This window comes from Panthera uncia (assembly GCF_023721935.1).
Source record: "Panthera uncia isolate 11264 chromosome A1 unlocalized genomic scaffold, Puncia_PCG_1.0 HiC_scaffold_16, whole genome shotgun sequence".
NCBI lineage: Eukaryota > Metazoa > Chordata > Mammalia > Carnivora > Felidae > Panthera > Panthera uncia.
The window spans coordinates 67338601-67366081 of record NW_026057576.1 but is presented as its reverse complement, the minus strand read 5'-3'; the positions used below and the strand labels follow the sequence as shown (position 1 = coordinate 67366081).

The window sequence follows — 27481 nt, the reverse complement described above, 5'->3', positions numbered from 1 at the left end:
AAGTTGCCACACACATTTTTGCTTTGGCTATCAGGACATTTCAAGAAAAAGAGAAAGTTGAACATTTCTCTCCCAGGAGTTTTGGGAAAAGCTGATGGGAATAGGGGTGTAACATATAGCTTAATAAAGATCATTGCCCTTTTAATCTGTGTTATTAGATGTACTTAAATGCCTCGTGCTCTCCTAATAGGATTTTCTTGGAGCTGCATAAAAATACACAGTTCTCCTAGCAGCAGACCACAGATGGGTTTTTATTGATCGCAGTTCATCTTCCCGGACTCTGATCTAAAGAGCAGACTCCCTCCCAGCTGCTTTTGATTAGATAAAAAGAAACATCCCATCCTGTTTACAATTCTGTTATGCAATTTGGAGTCCGTGCAGATTGAAGAATTCCGAGTCCCCTGTGATGTCAAAATTCCACACAGCCCGTGAAGTTTTGGGGATCCCTCATGCAGGATCCCATGAAGAAATAGGTATCATACTCAGGACATTGAAGAAAGGCTAATAAAGGGACTATTTTGAAAAGTTTGGACAGGGTATAGAGAAACCAGTAAGTAATATCTCAGTACCCTTGAGGTGAGCAACAGCCGGCTTACCACCCGACACCCTGTGGGCCAGGGGAGGAGAGAGAAACCACATGGAGGGGGCACCTGACAAATTTTAGGGGTGAGCTCAGTCCTGCACCCTGGCAGAGAGGGGCAAGTGCATAGCCACCCCATCCTCCCTCTCCTCCTGCCCTCTAGGCTTCTACTGAGCCTTCCATGTTCTGAACTCAGCCAGGAGCAGAGGACAGGGAGCCCAGCATGCAGGCCAGCGGTCTGGTGCTTTGACCTCCCAAAGCACAGAGCGAGGAAGGACAGGGCCAAGAGGGACTCTAGAAGGGGAAATAGAAAATACAGTTCATCCTGACCAGTTGCCCACTTGTTGAAATTTCTTTGTAACCCCAAAATCAATATCCGTGGAGGCACTTTTGTAGTCCTTCAGGTCATTGCAGTAGTGACTGGTGAACTTCACCCATGCAACTTGTCTAATTGCTCTACCCTTGGCTCACACCAGGATGTATATGTCCCGCTTCATTTTGCAAATATTTACCAAGCTTCCTTGGCACTGAACAGAGTACTGGAGATAGCAGTGTGAGCAAGGTATGGTCCCTGCCCTGGGACACTGGACTGCGTGTGATGCTTTCTTCCCATTGAGGAGAAACACCAAAACCACAGTCCCTTACAGTCTTAGCTAGAAGTTGTCTGAGTTCTTTGTGACCTGGAAATTTCTAATTTTTAATTTATTTTATTTTGGGGGCGGGGGAGGGAGAGAGAGAGAGAGCAGGGGAGAGGCAGAGAAAAGGAAGACAGAGAATCCCAAGCAGGCTCCACGCTGTCAGCACAGCCTGATGCAGGGCTCAAACTTCCGAACATTGAGATCGTGACCCGAACCAAAGTGAAGAGTTGGATGCTTAACTAAAATTAAGAGTCAGCTCGGTTGGCTGAGCCACTCAAGCTCCCCATGGAAATTTCTATATTTACATACATTGATTCATTCTATAAACTAGCTCTGTGCCATGTGTTAGCTTGAGGATGTATAACTGATGTACCTGCCTCAGAAGGCTTCACCTGGTACAGTGGCCCTCAAATTTTAGTGTGCTTAGTTAGAAATTACTTAGATTCCCAAGCTCCCTGCTCTGCTAATCCCCATATTCGGTGGGTGGGTGTGGTGTCTGAAATCTGGTTTGGTTTTGGTTTTGGTTTGTTTATTTTGGGAATCTGTATTTTAACAAGCATCCCAAGTGATTATTCTGCTGTAAGGGATTCTCAACTGTAACTTGAGAAGAATAATATGGTGGAGATGTGAATTAAGCCATGAATTATGCCATTGCTCAAGCCCAGTCATGCATTTACTTTCTTTCTAAATGGCAGATAATAGGGACAACATTTAGTTTCATAGGAATTATGATTAGATTAAATTAATGCCAGATGGAACAAGTGACATTTAAATGAAAACGTTTAAATATGCTGCACATACACAGGCTACTATAGGCTTTTTTGTGCACACACACCCCCATACACAGCATTAGTGTGCTAATTCCACAGACAGACAGGTCCTCGGTGACCTCAGTTGCATTGCTATGGCACACTTAAAAACGGAACTGGCTAATTACATTTTAAACAGCTGTCTCAGTGGCTTATGAGCTTAGGGTACTGAGATCTTCTTAAGGTCAGTCTAATAACATAAAAAGTGAGCTTTCCAGATGCATTAAGTTCATTGAGGATTTTTTTTCCAACCAGTAATTACTTACACTTCTTTGCGTGGATTGGCAATTTAGAAGATATATCTTGGCATTTAAATTTTAAGCGAGGTGATAAAACCATTAGGCTTTCTGTATAACCACCTTTCAAGGTCATCACTGTCCAGCCATTGTCTGGATTAGTTCTGGTTTTCAGGTGCTGTGATTGCTGAGAATCCTAAGTAAATTAATACATGGAATTATATTGAGACTATTACTCATATATGTCCCAGTGTTTAATTACTATGACATCATAGTTTCTACGACTCTACAATTTTGTATTGACATATGGTCTCTCAAAATGAACTATCTATGATTACTGGTTCTTTCTTTTCTTTTTTTTTTTTTCTTACTGGTTATTCCTACTCAAAATACTATGTCTATAAATGTCTAGGTATTTGTAGACTTGACATTGGCTTGAATAATTTACCTGACTAAATTAAACTTTGATGTTCAGTAATCCACACTCTATTTTAATGAGAGGACTTATCTTTTTTTTATAGAAACCATTTTTAGTTTGTTTTTGAGTAAAATCTATATAGACTTTGCTTTTATAGTACATATCACCATTTCTTTGTAATAATAACTGATATCAGAGTGATAAACTACAGATCTGCCTCCTGAATCAGAAAAAAAAGATAAAATAACATCCAGTAGCATATAAAAAATTGATGGCATGTTATTTTCTTTTTTTTTTTAATTTTTTTAAATGTTTATTTATTTCTGAGACAGAAACAGAGCATGAGTGGGGGAGGTGCGGAGAGAGAGGGAGACACAGAATCCGAAGCAGGCTCCAGGCTCCGAGCTGTCAGCACAGAGCCCGACGCGGGGCTGGAACTCACAAACTGTGAGATCATGACCTGAGCCGAAGTTAGTCGCTCAACCAACTGAGCCACCCAGGCGCCCCAATGGCATGTTATTTTCTAATTGCCGGTTGCCATCAGATTGTGATACTTACTTCAATTATTTACTAAGCTCTATTCACTTTATCAAATGTTCCCATTTTCCAACCATTCTACAGAGTTTCCCTGGTTGAAGTCCATCTTTTTTAACAAATATGACAGATTTTTCCATCATTAACTCAGCTGTCCATTGATACGCTGCTTGAATTCAGGTTTCGTCGTTATTAAATTTTCTGTATGTTTCCAGTTTGACTAAACAGGAGTAAGAACAGTATTCAAATCTTAGTCTCCCAGTCTGGGGAATTTGGTACAGGAGATTACCCAAAAACTCTATTGTGCAACTCTAATGCACAAGGGGAAGAGAGGGAGTTAGAACCTTTTCTGATTTCTTCTTTGTCTATAGCTGTTACTATGTAGTAACATAGTACTACATACTAGTACTAGTACCGTAGTTACTAGACAATATTTAATATTTGCAGTTAAAAGACCTGCAACAAAAGTTTGAGGCAACTGGTATACCTCTTTATAAGCACTGGCTCAGAGTTTCATCACACTGATGACAGTTTTACGATTTGTATGTTGTAAACATGACAGAAGAGGTAAATGTCTTGCTTTAAAGATTTTTTTTTAAGTCCGACATTACTTTCTGGTAAATTGATTCACAACTACTTTAAATGTATTTATTTTCTTTGGGTCTGTTAACTGTTGGCATTAGGCCTGAAGTGAAACATTAGATTACTAGTGAAAACCATAGGTCCTACCCTTCATTTACAGTATAATAGAGGATACAAACATGTGTAAAGGCAACTGGCCTTAAGAGATATATTAGCAAATTTAATCTAGCAATATAGAAACAAGAAAAATAAAGCATGACCAAGTGGGCTTTGCCCTGGGATTGCACTGTTGGCTCAACATTGGAAAACCAATCAATATAATTCACTATATTAACAGAATAAATAAAGAAAACTGTATGATCATCTCAATAGATGTGGATAAATAATTTGAAAAAATTCAACATCCATTCATGGTCTAAAAAGAAACAACAAAACTAAGAAGAGAAAAGAACTTCCTCAACCTAAAAAGGATTATCTACAGGGCACCTGGGTGGCTCAGTTGGTTAAGCAGCCAACTTCAGCTCAGGTCATGATCTCACAGTCCATGGGTTTGAGCCCCACTTTGGGCTCTGTCCTGACAGCTCAGAGCCTGGGGCCTGCTTTGGATTCTGTGTCTCCCTCTCTCTCTCTGCCCCTCCCCAGCTCGCGCTCTGTCCCTGTCTCTCTCAAAAATAAAAATAAAAAAGATTATCTACAAAAATCCGGCAGCTAACATTATACTTAGTGGTGAAAGACTGAGAGCTTTTCCCTAAAATTGGAAACAAAACAAGAATATCTGCTTTTGCAACACTCCTATTCAACATCGTGCTGGATGTCCTAGCCAGTGCAATAAGGCAAGAAAAAGAAATAAAACTGCCTGTATTCATATTAGATACGGTTGTCTTTGTGACAGAGAAAATCCCAAAGAATTTACAAAAAAAATTACTAACATTGGGTTTAACAAGATAACAGGATACAAGATCAATATTCAAAAAGCATTCAACCTTTTTCACATTTAGAGATTCTTATACCATGGTTTCACCTATCAGTGATTGTTTTATATTATTCCTACAAACAGGTGTGCTGGATGACTTTAAATCTTACTCAGTAAAGCACTTTCCTTGAAAGAAACCCTCAAAATTAAAAAACATTACTATTTATAATGACATCAAAAACTTAGATATAAATCTATATAGGTTTCTATGCTAAACACTACAAAACAGTGATGAAAAAAATGAAAGACCTAAATATATGGAGTGGAAGATTCCATATTGTTATCAATTCTCCCTAAACTGATTTATGGATTCAGAGCAGTTCTGATCAAACTCCCATCTGGAGTTTTGGTAGAAATTAACAAAATGGATTCAAAATGTATATGGAAAAGCAAAGGAAGAGACTAGCCACAACAGTTTTGAAAAAATTCAACGAGTCATACTATCTGACTTTTAAGGTTATTATAAATTAGCATTAGTTCTCAATTGGGATCATTTTGTCCCCATCTCCCAGGGGACTTTTGGTAATTTGTAGCTAGAAACATTTTTAATGTCACATTTAGGGGAAAGGGGGAAAGGAGAGGGTACTGCTACTGGCATCTAGTAGGTAGAGGCTTTTGATGTTGCCATAGATTCTGTAGTGCACAGGACAGACCCCCAGAACAAGGAATTGTGTGGCTCAAAATATCATTACTGTCACTGTGGAGACACCCTTCTCTAAAGCTGTAGTAGTAATCAAAACTGTGGTATTGAATGGCACAAGGATGGACACCTCTATCAATGGAACAAAATAGGGAAACCAGAAATAGATTCACACACATACGGTCCATTTGACTTTTGATAAGGATTCAAAGGCAATTCAATGAAGAAAGGATAGTCTTCATCAAATGGTGTTGGAACAATAGGACATTTGTATAAAAAAATTGATCCATACTTTATACTATATTCAGAAATTACTTCATGGGTCATAAACTTACATGTGAAACTATTAAACTTCTGGAAGAAAACATAGGAGAAAATCTTTGCCAACTTGTGTTAGAAATTTCTTCAATATAATATGTCACAATCCAGAAAAGAATAACTTGATACATTGAACTTCATCAGAATTAGAAACCTCTGCTCTTCAAAAGACACTGATCAGAAATTCCAGACACAAACTACAGATTGGGAGAAAAGTACAGACATGTCTGGTAAAGGACTTTTATGCAAAATATGTAAAGAACTCTCAAAAGTCAATAATAATAACCCAGTGGAAAAAAGAGCCAAAGATTTGAATAGACACTTTGCCAAAGCTATACAGATGACAGATAAGCACATGAAAATTTGCTCAACATCATTCATGAAACCCCACTCAAATGGGCTTAAATAATAAAGATCAAGTAAATTGTCTTCCATTAGGAAATTACAGAGAGATTGACAGCAATCGATGCAAATGTTTTACAGTTATCTATGACATACTTGTTTTGGGAGGGAGGGGGAGCTCTCCACTGTGTTACTAAGGCAGACGGGCCCCTGGTTGGCCATGAAATGGATGTCAGCCCCTGTCATGTTCCCTGCCGCCTCTCCTGTCTGGGCTGGTGAGAAAACTTCTCTCACTTCAGTCCTAAGATTCACCCTGATTGGTCTGTTTAGGTCCCATGTCCACTTTGGAAACAGTGTGGCCAAGGGGCGCCTGGGTGGCTGAGTCGGTTAAGTGTCCGACTTCGGCTCAGGTCATGATCTCACTGTCACTGAGTTCGAGCCCCACGTCAGGCTCTGTGCTGACAGCTCAGAGCCTGGAGCCTGCTTCAAATTCTGTGTCTCCCTCTCTCTACCCTACCCTACTCTCTCTCTCTCTCTCTCTGTCTCAGAAATAAACATTAAAAAAGTATATTTAAAATGAAACAGTGTGGCCAGGAAGTAGATTTATGCTGATTAGTTTACACCTGAGCCACATGCCCCAGCCCTTGTGTCATGGCAAGTGTTAGCTTCCTTCAAAGTTCAAGGACTTTAATAGAGGTGGGCTGACTACCCAAACTCCAGTAGGTAGAAACTTCCAAGGAAAGGAGGAAAGGATGTTGGTGTGGCAGGCATCATGCCCACTACGTGCCATTACTAAATTGCTCTGAGGTGTCTAATTGGGTTTAAAGCCACAGTTAAATAACTTTGTGTTTCAGCATTGTCATTGTTTCTCAGAAAGGAAAAAAATTGAAATTCTAATTATAAAAAGAGAACTCAACAAAAATTGAGAGACTGTGTGAAGTGATCAATGTCAGTTTTTCCCATGGTATTAACTATTACACGGTCATACATTGTGACCCTGCATTTCTGCTTGTAAATGACTGAAAAATGGCTCATTAAAGAACATAGTGGGGCATCTGGGGGGCTCAGTCAGTTAAGCATCCAACTTCAGCTCAGTTCATGATCTCACTTTTTGTGAGTTTGAACCCCACATCAGGCTTTCTGCTGTCAGTCCAGAGCCTGCTTTGAATCCTCTGTCCCCCTCTCTCTCTCTACCCCTCCTCTGCTCGCATTCTTTCTCTCTCTCTCAAAAATAAACATAAAAATTTTTTTTAGAAAAAGAGCATAGTGATGAGCTATAACAAGTGTGGAAGTTAGTGTTTAGAAATATTATGTGTTTTGAAATTTTCTTCCTAACCCTCTTAACCGGTTAAGCATTCTGCAAAGAATAAAATGTCATGTTTCCTGTAACACTGTTCTCTGGCCGGTGGCCTTCTTCTTTGATCAGGATGTACTTATGGAGCTTCTAGAGCAGTGTGCAGATGGACTCTGGAAGGCTGAACGCTATGAGCTAATCGCTGACATCTATAAACTCATCATCCCCATTTATGAGAAGCGGAGAGATTTTGAGGTATCAGAGTGGTTTGTTTCTTCCTCTTTGAGAGGATGGTGGGACAACACATATACCCAGACCTTCTTGTATGCAAAGGGAGCAAGCAGACCCCAGTCAGAGATGACCATGTGGCCTCTGACCCTCTGTGTGAGGCTGGAGGTCACCACCCTCAAGCCATTATACGACACCAAATCTCAAAAAACAAGGATTGGTAACTGTGGCACTCTACTTTTGAAAGGTTGCCAAGAACAGAGTTTTATGATCATCAGGTGCCTTCTTCCTCAGAGCTCTTCCTTGCTCCCCTGCATGGAAAGCCGGTGTCCCTGTCATCCTTCCTGGGCTGGGGGGGTGCAGGGTGGGGAGTTGTCCAGCTTCTTTGAGCTTATCAAAGAAAGTAGGAAAAGCAGAGACTAAAAATGTCATCGTAGGGCTCTACCATCTCCAACATGTCACATTAACTTGAAAACAAGTTGCTTACCACAATGTGGAGATTCGATGGGTCCTTGGTACGCAAGGTGGCTTTCTGGGTAGAAAACATGGTAATCGAAAAAATGGTCATTACCATTGTGCGTTACCATTGGTTTTTGGTCTTTTGGTTTTTTGTTTGTTTTTGTTTCTTTTACTCAAGTCCAAGGAATTTTTACTTATTCATTCTCATTTAATTATTTTACAATTGATCCTACTAGTTACAAGTGGGAAGAAATGGGTTTTTTGTCCTGTTTTCCAGAGGCTAGCCCATCTGTATGATACACTACACCGGGCCTACAGCAAAGTAACTGAGGTCATGCACTCTGGCCGCAGGCTCCTGGGGACATATTTCCGAGTGGCCTTCTTTGGACAGGTGAGGATCCTCTCTGTTCCGCAGACCGTCCTTCTAAATCCTTGGGTTTTTTTGTTTGTTTGTTTTTTAATTCTATAAAGTTGTATTTTGTAAGTGTTCTGTTTTCTATAAATGCTAATTTGATGAATTTGTCATATTTAGTATGGTTCTTATCTTCCTCAGTAGTAAACTTTCTGCTTTTTTTCTTTCTTCCTGTCTTTTCTTTATTACTTTCTTAAGGCAGCGGTAAGTTCTCCCTCCATAAGACATTTTTAGTGGCATCTTTGGTACTTCCGTGTGACTTGCAAGTTTCCTTTTCAAGTCTGTATGTATATCTGTCCAATCATTACAAACTCCAAAAAAAAAAAAATTAACATTTTATTCCATTTACAGAAATAAATCACTTGTTTCCTTACACATCTACACTGCATGTTTTAAAATCAAAATTAAGACTTTCTGGTTTCCTTTGTTCCCTGTGCATCTCTATATTTTGTAATATAATATCTCCACAAGTATATTTACTGTTGTAATATTTCAGAAGCCCTGTATAAAAGGGTTTATTTAAATTTAACTGAGAATTTAACCTCCAAAGTCTCTAACATGATTAAATGATATAAATTATAATCCATTTATTTAGGGTGTGTGGTTTTCTGTGAGCACTATATAACCTTCAATTTATCCTGTTATTGTCTTTTATAACTTTATAGCAATACCAGTTTACAGACAGTGAAACAGATGTGGAGGTAATTACAGTAAATGCTTAAAAAGCAAGTAATGTAGTGAAATTACTGCATCTACACTAGTTTGATGTGGGTGTTATTTGTCTCATGTTAGCCTGCATTTTTTTTTTAATATACTGTGTTTTTTGCACCATTTTCTCTCTTTTATTTTTAGACGAGAAACTTTTTTTTTTTTAATTTCAAGTATTAACCCCAATCTGGACTTTAAAATTTTCAACCTTTTTCACTTCCCATGCAATTCTAAGCCTTGCTGTGTTCAGCAGACATGATTGGTGCTAAACCACATGATAATCAACTGGTGATAATGAAAATCTTTGCTCATGCCATGCTCCAGCCCTTTCATATTTTTCTCATAAGTAAAGCAAACTAGAATTTATACAAACTTCAGGTAACGTTTGCCATAACGTTTGCCAGAGCTGCTCCAGACTGGAATGTTTCTGTTTATGCCGTAAAATCCTGTGAAAATGGGGGAGGCATGAGATGGGAGGTGTGTACATTTCCTGCCGAATCATTTCATAGTGAGCTCTGCTTCTTGGGAATGTGAAACAGGCTTGAATCCCATCATTAGATCATGAGAGAACAGTCTCGAGTCCCCAATCTTTCATTTCACTCAACACTTAATGACAGCATTCTTGAATGAGTTTGCAGTTTTGTGTTTTCTTTTATCTTTGCAACCTGATTTCACATTATTATCATTTTCCTTCCTATTCAGAAAGCCTGTTTAAGTAGGACTTTATTTTAGAATCATTCCCTCCCACCTTTTTTTTTTTTTTAACCCCTATAACACAAGAACCCTTCCTGGGTGGTAAGCCTGGGGCTATACCTGGGAACAGCTCTAATTGTGCTTTATGTCACAGGGATTCTTTGAAGATGAAGATGGAAAAGAGTATATTTACAAAGAACCCAAACTCACGCCTCTGTCAGAAATTTCCCAGAGACTCCTTAAACTTTACTCAGATAAATTTGGTTCTGAAAATGTGAAAATGATACAGGATTCTGGCAAGGTATGACCATGTTTGGAAATGTTTCATAGTCAAGATATTGTATTGATTGATTATGTATGCTTGATCATGTATGTTCATAAATGTAGATGGGGGAAAAAAACAGGAAAAGTTAAGAATGGTTGGCTTTGAGGGGCGCCTGGGTGGCTCAGTCGGTTAAGCGTCGACTTCAGCTCAGGTCATGATCTCGCGGTTCGTGAGTTTGAGCCCCGCATGAGACCTTGTGCTGACAGCTCAGAGCCTGGAGCCTGCTTTGGATTCTGTGTCCCCTCATTGTGCCTCCCCCACTTGTGCTCTGACTTGCTCTGTCTCTCAAAAATAAATAAATGTTTAAAAAAAAATTTTTTTAAAGGATAGTTGGCCTTGAGTGGCAAGTATAATTTTTTTTCTTCTTGATAGCTTTCTGTGCTTTCCAGATGTCCGTCATTAAGTAAATATTTCATGATTTTAAAAAGATATTCTTTTACGAAATAATTAACATCTGATATACCATTTCAGTATGATGATGGACAGATGGACAGGCAGATAGGTAGATCAAGGAAGGACCTAACTAGCCAGCACATTTGTAGGAGTGAGATCTACTTTCTATTTAGGAAGGCTGTCCTCTGCTGTATTGCTCTTACAAAGACCCTTTGAGAAAGTACACATTTCTATCTACGTGTGTATGTGTGTGTGTATATGTGTATGTATCTATATATGTGTGTGTGCATGTATGTATGTGTGTATGTGTATGTGGCAGGGGGGTGTGTGTATGTGAGTATGTGTTCCACACTGTCTTCAGGATATCTCCAGGAAGGTCGGTATCCCTTTGCTTCCTGAAATTCAGGCCAAGATAGAGTTCCTGTTTTTTGCATTAAAAATGTCCTCCTGCTATCTAAAAAACCAACCAAATGAATAAACAAACAAAAAACAGAGTCAGACCTATAAGTTCAGAGAACAAACTGATGGTTGCCGGAAGGGAGGGGAGTGGAGGGACAGACAGAATGGGTGAAGGGGAGTAGGAGATGTGGGCTCCCAGTTATGGAGTGGAGAACTCGTGAAAGACACAGCATAGGAAATAAAGTCGAATGACACTGTAATAGCGTTGCGTGATGACAAACAGTAGCTGCATTCACGGTGAGCACAGCATGAGGTATGGAGATGTTGAATCACTATGTTGTATGCTTGAGACTAATGTAATATTGTATGTCAGTTATACTTCAATTTAAAAATAATAAAAATAGGGGCGCCTGGGTGGCTCAGTTGGTTAAGCGTCCAACTCTTGATCTCGGCTCAGAGCGTGGTCTCCTAGCTCATCGATCGAGCCCCACATTGGGCTCTGCACTGTTGGCGTGGAGCCTGCTTGGGATTCTCCCTCTCCCTCCCTCCCTGTCCCTCCCTCTCTCTTCCTCAAAACTAAAATAAACTTTTATAAAAAGATAAATAAAAATAATAAAAATAAATATTAAATATTAAGCGAATAAAAATGTCCTGCTCAGTTTCAACAGTGATAAGCTCTATATCTTTCTAAGTTCACCCTTTTGGAGACTCCCTACTTTATTTTCCTTCCTGAGCCCTGCTTTGGAGTCCCTAGTCTCTGAAATCTGTTTCCTTGAGGGCCTACATTTTCTCCAGTGAAGAGTTTTCCGTCTCCTGTCTAAGTGGTAGAGAGGACAAGGAATCAGGTATTACTGGATTCTGGTTTCAGGAGACTGGCAAGGGCTGAAGGTCCCACATTCAGCCCGCAGGCTTCGACCTGCTTGTCCCGTATTCCACTTCATACTTTGCCCCCAGTTTCCACTGAAACTGGTGGACCCCTTTAGACTTTTTCCAGACCACTTCCTCTAAGGAACAACCTCTCCTCTCTTGTGCAGCAGGGATGATGGAAGGGAACCTGGGGCCTCACCACTCCAAATAGACTTTGATGCTCACCCTGATTTCCACCCCACACCTCTCCTGGCCACCCGAATCCTATTGCTGGTCCCTTATGGGCATCAGTGCATTCAGGCTGATGTAACAAACACCGCAGACTGAGCAGCTTATCAACAACACGAATTTCTCATAGTTATGGTGGTTGGGAAAGCCTAGGTCAAGACGCCAGTAGTTTCTGTGTCTGATGAGGTCCTCCTTCCTGGTTCACAGATGAGTATCTCCTCCCTGTGTCCTCACATGGTGGAGGGGGTTAGGGGTCTCTGTGGGGCCCCTGTTAGAAGGGCATGAATCCCATTCATGGGGGCTCTGCCCTCATGACCTGGTCACCTCCTGCCTCAGTGCCATCACACTGGAGGTTAAGATTTCACCCTCTGAGGGGCACCTAGGTGACCCAGCTGGTTAAGCATCTGACTCTTGGTTCAGCTCAGGTCACCATCTCACGGTTCGTGAGTTTGAGCCCCGAGTTGGGCTCTGTGCTGATGGTGGGCTCTGTGCAGCTCTGTGCTGGTGGTGCAGAGCCTGTTTGGGATTCTCTCCCCTCCTTCTCTCTCTGCCCCTCCTCCACTTGTGCTCTCTCACTCTCTGTCTCTCAAAATAAATAAATAATCTGTAAAAAAAAATGATTTCACCCTATGAATTTGGAGGGGACAGACGTTCAGTCCATAGCAGCAAGCTTCAGAGAGATACCCTGACTCACTGGTTATCCCTCTGTGGGAACTTAGATTAGAACCTCTGTCACCACCAGGTGCCGTTTTCCTCAGAAACCTTCCTTGCCCCACCTGCGTGGGAAAACAGTGTCTCTGCCACGTTGGGTAGCACACCTCCTTGCACCTGCCTTCCAGAAATTCATTAAACTCTCTCACCCACTGCTGTCTTCTGTCCTCGTTCCTTGGTCCTCACAGGTGAATTCTATACCAGAGAGTTGCGTGAAGGAAAGGGATAAACACACGTTGTTGGTCTGTTTTTAAACAGAACCCTTAACACGACCTTTTGAAGGCCTACTTTTTTCCTAAACCGAACTACCCAGGTCCAATTTGCCTCTTTCTCTGAAACTGAAACCTTTGTCTGTGTCAAGCTGTGGCTTCAACGTGACAACCTCTCCTCGGGACCCTCATGTGCATTCTTCTTCCCCCTCAATCCGCTGTCCTTGTAGCAGCTGGAACACCTTCCCGACCTTCTTCCCTTCCCCCAAACACCGGTCCTCCGTTGCTCCTGTTTCGCACGTACAACTTCGGAAATGACAACTAGGGAAATACCACTGAGAACTAGGCAAGCATGTGCATTTCCACTGCTTTTACATGGCTTCTGCTAAGGAGAGTCACGTTTCATAGGTTTGAACACAGTTGTAGCGATTGGCCGGATGGCTATTTCTAAAATAGAAGTTAATAACTCATGACTTTATGTATTTTCTTAACTTCCAAAGTTTTAGGCACGTCCATACCCATTTTTCATTTTTCTTCACAAACATTCCTGTTGAGAGGACAGTGGCGCATGATAACTAGAGGCTTTTAAGCAAAACCTTCTTGGCCTCATTGATTTGTCAGCCCAGTTCCAGAATTGTCTCCAAATTCTTTGCCCTCATTTCTTTCACACCCTTCCCCTTTTATTGCTCTACAAGCTTAAATACAATTCATTTGTGCAAAATTCATTTGTCTCCCTAATATATTAGCTATTGGGCTTGTATGGGAAATATCTATGTTTAATGTTCTATCTAGCACGTCACAGATGTTAGAGCACTGCTAATTGAATTGTAGCAATGCAGTTTTAAAAGCGTTTATGTGCTGAGTTAATCAGGAGCTAAACTTATGGTTAGATTAGTCTTAGACTAGTCTGTACCTGTATTAATTCGTCCACTTCTATTTACATATAATCTGTGGATTAATTATAATTTGAGGTTCTAGGTATTAAACATTATTACTAAAATAAACATTTTTCTCTCTAAGCCAAATATGTAAAAATGCAGTTCAGGAAGCCAGCAGGAAAATCCAGACAGGGAGTCACTCAGCAAGAAAACTAACATGTCTTAAAAAAAATTCAGTGTCAGGAAAAAAAAAGTGGAGAATTTTAGATTAAATATGATCGTTTATTAGATTCTGGTTCAAACACAAATAGTAATAAATAACATTCTGGGGACATTTGAGAAACTTTAATGGACTGGGTGTTGAATTAAGTTAGTTTTATTGGGTATGATATACATTATGGTCATGGAGGAGAATGTCCTCCTGTTTAAGAGATGCTGGTGGAAGTGCCATGATGGATACCACTTACTTTGAAATGGTTCAACAACAACAACAACAACAAAAAGTCTATACGTACATGTGTAAGTGTGCGTCCACGTATGCGTGTGTGTGTGTGTATGTGTGTGTGTGTGTGTGTGTATGCTTGAACAAAGCATTGGCAATTGTTCTAAGTGGTGGGTATGTGGGTGTTTGTTGTACTATTTTTTTTTTCACTTTTCTAAACTTTTCCAAATCTTGTATTAATAAGAAGTGGAAAGACAAGCTTAGGGATGCTTTGAAAGAGTCCTTCAAATAGCACGAATCTCCCCTTTTGTTTATTCCCTTAAAGGTCAACCCTAAGGATCTGGATTCCAAGTATGCATACATCCAGGTGACTCACGTGATTCCATTCTTTGATGAAAAAGAATTGCAAGAAAGGAAAACGGAATTTGAGAGATCTCATAACATTCGCCGCTTCATGTTTGAGATGCCCTTCACTCAGACCGGGAAAAGGCAGGGTGGGGTTGAGGAGCAGTGCAAACGGCGAACCATATTGACAGGTACCGTTGCCCTGGCTTCTCTTCGCTTCTTTTCTTTTCTTTTTTTTCTTTTCTTTTTTTTTCTTTTCTTTTCTTTCCTTTCCTTTCCTTTCCTTTCCTTTTCTCTTTTCTCTTCTCTTCTTTTTTCTTTTCCTTTCTTTTCTTTTCCTTTCTTTGCTTTTCTTTTCTTTGCTTTTCTTTTTTTATTAATATATTTTCGAGTTAAATAACATACAGTGCAGTCTTGGCTTCAGGAGTAGAGCCCAGTGATTCATCTCTTACATATGACACCCAGTGCTGATCCCAACAAGTGTCCTCCTTAATGTCCATCACCCATTTACCCCACCCCCTCCAGCAACCCTCAGCTTGTTCTCTGTATTTAAGAGTCTCATAGTTTGTCTCCCTCTCTGTTTTCATCTTATTTTTCCTTCCCTTCCCCTGTGTTCATCTGTTGAGTTTCTCAAATTCCACTTAGGAGTGAAGTCATATGATCTCTTTTTCTAACTGACTTATTTCGCTTAGCATAATACCTTCCAGAATCCCATACAGACATTAGCCTGGACACCGAGGTAAAGAGTTCTCTGGAAGGGATCCAGAAGCTTCTAGAAGGAAGGGCCCTTCAGGCTTAGTTAACTTTCCCCAGATATCTATTTCATTTTAACATTTGTCTAATGCTTACTTTTGAATACTCCTGACATTTTTCTATTTATCTGTTTACATTTTCTTCTTCTGCTCAACCAGAGGTTCATATCCGAAGTCAAGTCACTGACCCTTTTTTAGAATCTGATGAAACCAGTGGGCCCTTATCTCCTCAGAGAGCTTTTGCACACAATTTCAGGTGACTTACAGACACCTTCTGAAACCCATGCAGACCCCTCTCCAGGCCCAGGGCCTCAAGAGCCCCTGCACACAGTTCTGTGTCTTCTTCACAGGAAGAGACCCCTACATGTCTTTCTCACACAGGTCCTGGCCTGAACCTGGTCAGGGATTTTAGGCTGAGTGAATAAATAGGATATGAGGTTGGATCCCTTGTGTCTCATCTCTGAGAGTGGCTGGCCAACCTCAGCTTGGATGCCGGCCCTACCAGGAAGCTCACTGCCTTCACAGGCTCTCCGTTCAGCTGTGACAGGAGCTTTAATAGATCCTTGGACCCTGGTTAGCCATTGATAACCCATTCTCAGAAATGTGTTTTGCATCATTTCCTAGTTCCTGACAGTGTAGACTCTTACCTTCTCTGGGAGAACCTGACCTTGTCCACTCTTGGGTTGGGGTCAGCAGCGTGACTAGGGTAACGTAAAATAGAATACTTTTCTTGACCTCAAAAAAAGCCGGTGAGAGGTCTGCTCAGAAAGCCAGGTGTGTCTACATCCGCTGTTTCAAAGAGTGATAGTTCAGTAGAACCAGAAAGGTGTCCATTGCTCTGTCTAGAAGCCGATGTTGCCGGGCAATAATAGGGAACAGTGTGATGATGAGTGAAAGGACCCCTGTTAAGATGCCACATTTCACATGGGCTCCACTCTCACCACTGAACTGGACACTTTCAGTGGGTGAGTCTGTATCTCAGTAAAGCTATTACCAAAGAAAGAACATGACTCATTGTAAAATAGCTCAGAACAGCATATTACAGAGAATTCTTCACCCTTCCTAGGAAGGAACTGAGATAAAAGTTAAAATTTAAAAAACAAAAAAAACTCCTGCTTTCTTAAAGAAAGAGCCCCTACTACTTTTAGAGTAATGATTACATGTGAAATTCAAACAGTATTGTCCTCAAAAATGGTAGTCCCTCCCCATAGGGAGAGGAGTTGTTTTTCTCATAGACACAGTAGCAAATTCTTCTTCTTAGACAAGATAACTACTTTTCTAGGTGGGGTCACTATGCCAGCTTGGGGCATTTATCTCTACAGTCATGACCTTAAGTCTGTGCTTATCACACTGCTCCTGGACCTGCAGCATAAGCATCATCTGGGAACTTGGGAGAAATTCAGATTTGTGGGCCCCGCCCAGCCCTGCTGAATCAGAAACTCTGGGCGTGGGGCCCAGCTAGTTGTGTTGAACAAGCCCCCCCAGGTGACTCTGGTGCCGCTCCAGTTTAAGCACTGCGCTTAAAATAAACCCTGTTCCCTGATGAGTCAGGGTCAGGATTTTTTATTAGGATTATTCTGCTCAAGTAGCATTATCGATTCAGAAACAGTGTTTTCCCTGGCCAGATTTCCTTCAGGGTCACAGTTTATCATTTTGTCACAGAAATGTTTTTGATCAGCTAGAGAACAAGAGCAAAGCTCTGTACCTGCTGGAACAGAGGAGACAGAGTGTCACCGCTGCAGAGAGAGAGGCAGAGTTAACACAGGGGTGTCAGCTCATCTGTGGGGATGGGAAAGTATGGGCAGTACAGAGCCCGGGCCTCGCCCTGCAGACCCAGGGCAGTGCTCACTGTGATCCCAGGCAAGTCACCTAACCTCTCTCTATGCCTTAGTTTCCCCATCTGTAAAATGGATAGACTTACACTATCCATCTTGTGTTGAAGAACATCATAAATGATACCCAGGAGGGGCAAGAATGTACTTTATTTCACTGGATCTTATCCACCAGTGGTCCCCTTGCCTTTTGAGGTTGCTAATGAGCCAAAGGGGATTACAGTACAACAAAATACCCAAAAAAGGTATAGTTTTCACCCTGAAAGATCTCCAAATATCAAAAGGATAGTTACTGGGCAACATAAAGATTTAGAGAAAGGGTTGTAAAAATGCTACCAAAAACACGTGAGCTCCATATCAACCTTTACAGGCACACAGACCAGGATATTCCAAAGACTTTGAACTTGAGAGTTTTCCCCTATGTTATTAATCCTTCAGGCTCTTCTTCCATTGCTTTCCTTCAAACCAGACCTTTGACCATTCAAGTTGTGGGGGAGCCCCGGCCCTGCCTGCCCTCTGAACCCGGCAAAGGCTCACTTCCCTGGGTAGGTCAGTCAGTTTGCTGCAATTGTGGGATCATTTGGAAAACCAGGAAAACCTCCACACCCCTTCTGTGTAAATTTCTGAGCCTGCCTCCTAACTTAACCCCCTCCTCTCTTCCTGTCATGGAACTCCTGCCATGGAGCTTCTTCCCAATCACTATTCCAGAGTCTTCCAAATCCTGCCCAGACTCCCACTCAGGGGAGAAATATTCTCCTGCTCTTCACCTTCTATTCAGTCTCACCAGGCTGTACAGGCACCCATGCCCCTCAGCCCCTTCTTCCTCACCTTCCTTCCTGAAAGGCCGCACAGCATGAGGTCCGGCCATTTTATAGTAACATGATGCTTCACTCAGTCAGTCACCTAACCTTCCACCCTCCAGGCCACTTTGCTCTTTCATTTAGCCATTTGGACACTAATGCATTAATTGATTCCACAACATTTATGGAGCACAGGCAGTATTCCATCCTGGCTTTGTAACAAAACACACACGTCTGCATTAGGCAGTCTCCTTCTAGCAGAAGGAGACAGACAATAACCAGTAAACATAATGGGTAAACATACCTGTGTTGGAAGGTAATACGTGTTCTGGACAAAAGCAAAAGGAGATCAGAAAGGTGGGACTGAAGGGGTAGGGTTGCAATTTAAAATGGAGTAGCCCAGAGGGGCCTCACTTGAGGAGGTGACACTTTAGTCCAGACTTGAAGGAGGTGAGGGAGTAGGCCATGCAAACATCTGGAGGAAGAAGGAGCTGTCTGGGCAAAAGCCAATGGGTGGGGGTGCTTGTGCCCAGCACATTCAGGGGACAACCAGCAGGCCGGCATGGCTGGAGCTGAGTGAGTCTGAGGGAGAGGAAGAAAGATGGGGCCAGCAAGGAAGGCAGGGGGATCCCAGCTCACGTGGACCTGGTGGGCTCATGCACAGGCTCTGAGTTTTCTGTATCATTATACTCTCCCTTGCTTCTCTAAGTCTCCACTTACCATCGCAAGACTCAGGACTTTTACGCTGAATGAAATCCGTATAGTCCGCGTATATCTCACAGACATCCGTGGAATTAACTGTTCTCTCTGAAATACTCAAAAATAACTGTGATTACGCTAATCACCTGTGTTTTGACACCGCTGTTAGCCTCATGAAACGCTTCCATGGCACTTCTTACTCATGGCAGTGCAGTGGCAGTCTGTAAAGCGCTTTCTGTCCACCCCCGGGTGCACCTCTGGCTCCCCGGCTGGAGAGCAGCGAGGCCCAGGTCTTGCCACGCTACCAAAGAAGCGTCAGGTTCCAAGAGGATTGATCAATCCCACTGCTGCCACTTAAAAACCATCCACAAGGAATGCAAAAGAAACAGGAGACACAGACCTTTGGTCTGTGATCGATAAAACATTGAGGGACTAGAACAGGCCTGTCAGGGTGTGACTTGAGGCTGCAGCAGGCTGAACACCTCCCGCTTTGTGCAGACTTTGGGTGACCCACCTGGACTCTGTGCTGCATGGTGCTGGCCCTGTTTTCTCACTGAGGCCTTTCTAAGTAAACTCTCCCTAGCCACTTACTAAACAGCAATGATCCAAGCGTAACACTCCCGTCTTACTTTTGCTTGTTAAAAAATAAAATTAGCTTTTAAGCATTTACATTCATGTCTATTCATAAATATATATTAAATAAAGATATTAGAGATATTTATATGCCATGTAAAGCAAAAAGGTAGAAATTTAAAAGACCCAAATTAGAACTGGCTGTTTTTCTATTCATTTTGTTGATACGTTCAGGCATCTTATTATGATAAGTGAAAACAATACTATTGGTTGGTTTTTTTGTAGGGGAGAAAAAAGTATAAGAAAACGTAAATATTCTTATTTCTGTTTTTTATTCACTTCTGTTTCAAAATATCTTTATGATTAGTGTGACTTCAACAGCCTGAATATCTGGTTTATAAAATACTTGGAAATATGTTCTTACTTGTTATTTTTCACTGATTTCTCTGATTTGTGCAAATTCAAGCATGTAATTCAAAATTCTCTAGAGAAGTGAATTTTCTCAAGGATGTGTTTATGGAACTATTTTCTGGACTTAAAATCTGGTCTGTTGATATCTCAAAACTCTGTACCGTTCTTAATGTTTTCAAAGCCCTCTTACACCTACTAGTCTTTCAGATCTCACAACTTCCAAGGAAGGTAAGGCATTTATGGTTAAGAAAACTGAGCAGGAAACGATAGTAATTTCTTCAAACATACACAAAAAGACCCAACTCTCTTGACTTTGCACCATACAACCTGTCATTAAACATGCGCAGTGATAAAGGAAGACAGTGCTGTGGTTCCACGAAACCCTGGCATGTGACTTTAGCAAGATTTGGGTTCCTTATCTATAAAATGGGAATAATAAGTACTTCTACCTCAATAGTAGTAAAGACGGTACAAGCTGCGGCATCATTTCTGGGACTCGTTCCTCCACAGCAATACACTGCTTCCCTTATGTGAAGAAGCGGATCCCCGTCATGTACCAGCACCACACCGACCTGAACCCCATCGAAGTAGCCATTGACGAGATGAGTAAGAAGGTGGCCGAGCTCCGGCAGCTGTGTTCCTCAGCCGAAGTAGACATGATCAAGCTGCAGCTCAAACTCCAAGGCAGCGTGAGCGTTCAGGTGAGCCCGGCGCTGTCAAAGCAAACCACAGGGCAACAGACGCAGGGACTCATTTGGACCTTGGTAAATTTCAAGCCCAGCAAGGTCTAGTGTAGATCCCTACTTGACCTGGTCATCCCAGTTACCTTCCAGTATCTGTGCAGTGTCTCCTGATACCAGAAGGGGGCGGTAGACTTGGGGCCCCCACCCAACCCCACCTGGAGGAGTGTCTTTTTAGTACTTCGGGGAATTCTAGGTGCCTAACTGGAAACATCAAGACTCTTCTAAATATAAAGAAGTGTGAATAGCTGTAGGGTTCCTTACAAAACTGTTTTCTGGTTTCTATGAAAATTGTATCTGAAAAAGTACCTTAAGTTTTACCCTCTTAATGGTATGTTTTGATTAACAGAAGTTTCTTCATTTTACTGTAAATTATTTTTCCTTAATTAGTAACATTTGTGCGCCCTCTTTAAGAACTTCGTTCTTAAATCTGTTTCAAAAATGTTCTCCTATGTTTTCTTCCTTTGTTTAGTATTCCTGTATAGATCTGCAATCCAGCTGGAATCTACTGTATGTGGTAACAAATAGGGGTCAAGATACATTTTTTCCATATAGTTATCCAAGCAATGTGCACCATTTAGTGAAAAGATAATTTTTTATCTACTGATTATATATGTATGTTCAGTTGTGAAAATTCAATAAGGTATGACCTCATGGTATATGTACCTTTTTGTTTGTATATTATACTTCAAAATAATTGGTTTTTAAAAGGTATCTTACTTACATGATTTCCAAGGAAATTGGCAAATCACCTCCTTCCAGTGATTTGTATGCTTCTTACTTTAGTGATTTTTTTAAGTATATATAGATAATTCTAGCACATGTTTTACACACACACATACACACACATCCTTATATCCAATCCCTTTCTTCAAAGAAGGTTACATTTGGGGCACCTGGGTAGCTCAATTGATTAAGCGTCCAACTTCGGCTCAGGTCATGATCTCATGGTTCGTGAGTTCAAGCCCCACATCAGGCTCTCTGCTAACAGCTCAGAGCCTGGAGCCTGCTTCAGATTCTGTGTCTCCCTCTCTGCGCCTCCCCCACTTATGTTCTATCTCATAAATGTCTTACATTTATGAAAGTTGCATGTAGATGTAATATGTAAGTTTTAAGGTTTTTTTTCGTTTATTTTCTGGAATCAGTTCTTGTTACCTTTCTAATCAAATACACACTGGATTGTTGCCTAACATTTTCTAAATGTCATTCACCACAAAAGGGCTTGTAGATGTTTCAGCCTCTTCCCTCATGACCTGAAAGACTTATGTACCAAAATAAGTTATCAAGTGAATATGATAAATATTCTAACAACATGAGCAATTACATAATGGGTCCAGAGGCCACACTTTTCTGCAACTATAAAAACAAAACCACTCATTAACATAGCCTGGGAACATCCAGCCTCTATCAGAACACCAGCGGAGAGGTATGGGCGCCAGTAAAGGGTGGGGCTGGACAGATTGAGCTTTCTAAAGGGCATAATGTGCCCTTCCATTTGACAGCGACCTTAGAGATTTATAAATACCCAATCATCTTTAAGAAGCAAAGATCATTATTCCATGATGATGAGTTTCTTTTTAAAGTTTATTTCTTTATTTTGAGAGAGACAGACACAACATGAGCAGGGGAGGGGTAGAGAGAGAGGGAGAGAGAGAATCCTAAGCAGGCTCTTGAGCCAATGTGGGACTCGAACTCACCAACCATGAGATCACGACCTGAGCTGAAACCAAGACTCAGACGCTTAAATGACTGAGCCAACCAGGTGACCCTGAGGAGATTTTTTTTTTTTATATGTGTGTGCCCACCAAGGTAACAGTGAAGTTGCAGCTATAGGAAATTAACTTTACCATTTTATTTAGGTATTTCTGTAATTCTTATACCAAGAACCTCACTGGGGTTGCTCTTGTATAGGACAGAGCCATCATGGTGGCTGTATGACTCTGTACTCCAAGATCTGGTTATGTGAGTCCTTTTGAAATCATATCAGCTTTCCTGTTTGCATATCCTTAAAATTGAGTATATTGTGTCATTTTAGGTAATTGGTCATTTGGGTCATGTCTGGATCATTAGCATAGTTCCCCATGCAACACCAGTATGATGATACCTGCAGTCATCACAGGTTAACTAGTTGTTCCTGACTTGGAGGCCCATCTCCCACCACTGTGGCCCTCTGTCTCCCCACCTCTGGTATGAATTCCCACACCTCAGCTCTCCTGCCATTACTGCACAGGCCATGCCTACCATGGGTCAGAACCACAGCCCAGCTCCTTCACCAACAGTGACAGACCCTCCCTACTTACTTACCTTCCAAGCCCGCCAGACCTCCCAGGGAAAATGATGTGATAATCACATGTCAAGTTCTTTCTCATGCCATCTCAGATGCCTAGGACTTTCTCTTTCCCACCCAGTGTATCTGACCTTCTTTCTCTCCACATTCCCGTGTATCTTGACTATCCAACTTCAAGGAACTCTTCTTGGCTAATCAAGAGATGCAGGGTTCTGGTTCACTCACCCTGTTGCTAAATGCCCCTAATCTTTGGCATTCCAGCACACCTCAGCTGGTTACTTCATTTGAAGATAGCAAATCGATTTGCCCATGGCTGTCTACACAGTTCAAAGAGGTGAACAGTTTTTAAAAAATTGGCCAATATACTATATTCTTTAGTTTTTCACTGAACTCACACATGGACCTTCAGTCAGTGTAGAGTAGCACAAATACCAATTGGAAGACTTGGGCTCTGACCTCAGGTGTTTTGCTTATTGGCTGTTCAACCTTGAACAAGTCCTTCAGTTTTCCAAACTCTGCTTCCTCCTTCGTAAGATGAGCCATCATCTCAAACACTCTGATGATGTCTGAGGTGATAAAATCAAATGACATATAATAATATAAGCTTTGTTCATGGTTTCCTCTTTCAGGTTGTCAGTTCCTGGAGGGCAGGAGTCATGACTAGCTTGAACAGCGTTGTTAGCACATGCCAACTGAAACGAAATCAATGAGAATGGTCATTTTTATAATAACATACTTTAAAATCTTTGTTCTTGATCTAGGTCAACGCAGGTCCACTAGCATATGCCCGAGCTTTCCTAGATGACACAAACACAAAAAGATACCCTGACAACAAAGTGAAGTTGCTTAAAGAAGTTTTCAGGTAAAGTACACTGGAAATGTCTCTTTCTCTTCAAGTAGCCATCATATCTGTGCTCATTCAAGAAAGAGAAGCTACCAGTTGGACTCTCTCTTTGTCCTCAACATGACTTTATTTCCCTCTCTCTTACCATTTCAGGCAATTTGTGGAAGCTTGCGGTCAAGCCTTAGCGGTAAATGAGCGGCTGATCAAAGAGGACCAGCTAGAGTACCAGGAAGAAATGAAGGCCAACTACAGGGAGATGGCGAAAGAGCTTTCCGAGATCATGCACGAGCAGGTAAGTGCCACGCTCGGTTCTTGTCATTTTTAGCAAGCACGTGCTAGTCGGGTTCTCACATGCGCCCTGGGATGGCCTAAACCTTCTGATGTCCTTCCCAGAATTTTGGTATCTGAAGAGTAATGTAGCATGCTACACGCTGCTGCCCTCTGAGCACAGGTTACCTGGGGAAGGGCTAAGAGCTAGCCCACCTGTTAACATCCAACACAACCAGAGGAGAGCAGCACCCACCTCCTTTTTGTCACTCTTAGAGGTGGTTGTGGTTCGAAGCTCTGTCCCTCCCCACCCTAATCTAGCTCAAAGCAAAACAAAACTCACATAAAAAAGAAATACCTAGCTTGTTCCTAGAAATCTTTTTATTCACCCAATCCTTTGAAAGACCAAGACTTGCCAGCCTAGTTTAAAGAATTTTCTGTTAACATTAAATGTCTTTCGCCACTTAAAAGAACAGGGTTGTTCAGTTTTTGACTGTTCACAGCTGACTTGGGCCCCCTAATGGATTCTTCATGGTGGCTTCTCTAGTCCTTGTTATTTTGGGCATCTTTCCTGGTTACATGGCTACTATCACCTTCCTGTATGAGCTCCTTTCAGTAGGATCATGTATGTGGGCTCAGTAGTCAGAGGGGCAGCTACCCAGCCAACTAAGTGCATGTCAAAGAGCAGCTTCCAGAGTATTGATTTTGTAGGGGTCCATTCTCCATCGGCCACAGTAACTTCTTCCAAATCACAGTGCCATTCTTCACAAGTAACATGAGTACTTCCATTGCACATAACTCCTTTTCCGGTTTCCTACACGATTATCGTTCAGTCTCTCAAATGAAAGCCAGGACCACTTATATCAGTTAACATATCATGTGACGATCCAGTTAGGAAATTTCTTTTGCAGGAAACTAACTGAAATGTCTGATCTTTAACTTGCTTGCTTTTTTTTCCTCCTCTTCCATGCTAACACATTCAGATGGGATGGTAATGTCATTTTTTAATTTTATTTTTCTGAACCTCGATAAACTGCTTCACGTAAAGTTATGACTGAGTTTGAATAACTGCAGACATTGGCATAAAGTGTGTGCAGAGGAAGGCACCCTCTTCTGGGCATGTAGAAAAGTAGAAAAAAATTGAACTGATGAAAGAAATACATGTGTAAATGATAAAGCAGAAAAGGGATGGTCTCATGAAAATAAGTTTTTGGAGAAAGCCCAAGGTCTTTTCCGTGGAGCTTACAGATTGCTGTGTAACAGAGAGTTTGATCAGTGGGTGTCAGCATTTGGCACTAGAAGAGAAGAAAGTAGGAAAACAATGTGGACTGATAATGTTAGAATAAGCTCCCATATCATATGGACATTTCTCGCAGTGCCATGCTCTAAACTGCACCTTGAACTTTCCATTATCTCAACAACTGTGAAGATTAAACTCTTTTGAATCCTTAAGCAAAAAGGGTTGTGACCTGCAGTAGACTTGCTTTTGGTTTTCCCAGGGGAGGCTCTGACTGTGTATGTTCCTCTCAATTTCCACCTGGCAGTAGGTCAAGTCTCGTCCCTAGAATTCTCCCCCGCGTTACCGAGTGTGAAGAGAGACCTGTTCAGGGTCATAGGGGCAGCTGCTGTCTCTTTCCCAGGATGGAAATCTGTAAGACCCTGAGAGAAGGAGCCAGTGGAAAAACAGAGATGCTCAGGACTCATTTTAAAAGACTTTTCCAAGCGACAGGGCTAGGTCGTGTCCCTGGCAAGTACGTGTAAGATAGACTTCACCACCTTATAATCTGGTGAGTCTAGAAGAGAAGGCTCCATTCAGTACTTTATAAAGGAAACAAAACCCATTGTACTTGACTTTCCCTTAAAATCCTGATCTGAAAAAGGCCATTTTCTAGATGAGCTGACACAATCCCTCTGCAAACCGCCAAAGCCGAGCTCTCTGAGCATACCATCATTCAGAGTAACAGTGACCATTGGATGATAAATTGTGTTACATGAAACACGCCATTTTGAGAAATGTCTTTAGGGGCATTCCACTTCAGTAATGTTGTGTTTCTGTGCCTCAAGATTTGCCCGCTGGAGGAGAAGACGAGCGTTTTACCGAATTCCCTTCACATCTTCAATGCCATCAGTGGGACTCCAACAAGCACCCTGGTTCACGGAATGACCAGCTCATCCTCAGTTGTGTGATTTTGCCTCACGGACCGTATGTGGGGCTTTGTCATTTGCAAACTCAGGATGATTTCCAAAGTTAATCACTGGGCTCGTGCAAGACACAGGGAGGACCGAGCACAAGAAGAAGTGAAGGGGAATGGGAGAGAAAGGAACTCAAGAACGGTGTTATTTCATAGCCGATTTTCTAGAAGAGTCATAAGAGGGTACACATATTTTTTTAAATCTTGCTGGCAATATTCGAACTTTTCATTATGTCTTAACGGGGGTGTGTGGCGAACTCTCTTAAGCTGGAGTGAGATTTTATTCTTCCTTACAGAGTAGTATTAAAATAAATGGCCTAGAGAAAACACGTGTTCTGGAATGTACAGAGCAGGGACAGTAGCACTGAAATGGAGGCTGGAGTAACGTTTGCCTCTAGGCTAAGCTGGAAAACCTTGAAAATATTTTTTTTTTCCTGTGGCACATTCAGGTTGAATACAAGAACTATTTTTGTGACTAGTTTTTGATGACCTAAGGGAACTGATCATTGTAACTTTTGTACCAGTGAGCCAGAAGGTTGAGTGCTTTTATACTCATATACTCGCATCTAAAAAATAGGAAAGCTTAAGAAACTATGTGAGCTTAAAACTAGTCAAGCAGTTTAGAACCAAAGGCCTCTATTAATAAACAAAACTATGCTAAAAAATTTAAAAGTAGTACAGTATATTGTAATGTACATATGAGTTTGTTAATACAGTCTCCACACTCTGTACATACATGGATTACATTTCTACATTTTTTAATACTCCTCACATCCGCTTCTGCATTAAGTTTCGTTGTGACAAATTTGTGCCGTTCTTAGCATATGCAATACACTTGACTTTACTGTTTTATCCTTGTACATAAAAAAAGTGCAATATGGAGGTGTATACAGTCTTTGCTATGTTAGGTTTATAAACTTTTAAAAAATCTCATCCTTTTGCCAAAGTGGTGGAGTATGTAATTGGTAAACCATAAATCCTGTGGTGAATCGTGGTGTGATTTAAAGCTTTCACCATGTTATATTTTCTTTTGAGACATTAATTTAGTAATTTTATATTTGGGAAAATAAAGGTTTTTAATTTTATTTAACTAGAATCTCTGCCCTGCTGTAAGTAAACATTCTGTACCACATCTGTATTAAAAATAACATTGCTGATTTTCTGGTAGTGAATATTGGGTATTTATTATTATTAGCCATTCCCAAGAGGGCCAGGATATTGGAATACTTGGGGGTGAACTAACATGGTATATGAAATTTGCTTTAAAAGTTGAGGAAAAGAAAGGGGCTGGGTGGAGGAGACAAGACTGACAAATGTTGGCAGTTGTTGAAGCTGAGGTTAGGTACATGGGGAATCGTGGTACCATTTTGTCTGCCCCCGCGTATGTCTCCGTGGTACAGATTTCAGGAGGCAGGTCTAGACC

The 27481-nt window shown here is 41.3% G+C and overlaps 1 protein-coding gene across 10 annotated transcripts in view; it reads left to right on the top strand.

Moving 5' to 3' along the window:
• DOCK9 (dedicator of cytokinesis 9) overlaps nt 1-27215 on the top strand; it is a 290594-nt gene extending 263379 nt beyond the window's left edge. For all 10 annotated transcript variants that reach the window (XM_049647477.1, XM_049647483.1, XM_049647479.1 and 7 more), the window contains 8 exons: nt 7497-7619; nt 8329-8442; nt 10019-10165; nt 14642-14852; nt 20239-20429; nt 23517-23617; nt 23753-23891; nt 25931-27215. In XM_049647477.1, the coding sequence (XP_049503434.1) occupies nt 7497-7619; nt 8329-8442; nt 10019-10165; nt 14642-14852; nt 20239-20429; nt 23517-23617; nt 23753-23891; nt 25931-26053 (1149 nt within the window). In that variant the 3' untranslated portion in view covers nt 26054-27215. The remainder of the gene's footprint in view (nt 1-7496; nt 7620-8328; nt 8443-10018; nt 10166-14641; nt 14853-20238; nt 20430-23516; nt 23618-23752; nt 23892-25930) is intronic.
• Nucleotides 27216-27481: the final 266 nt, after the last annotated feature.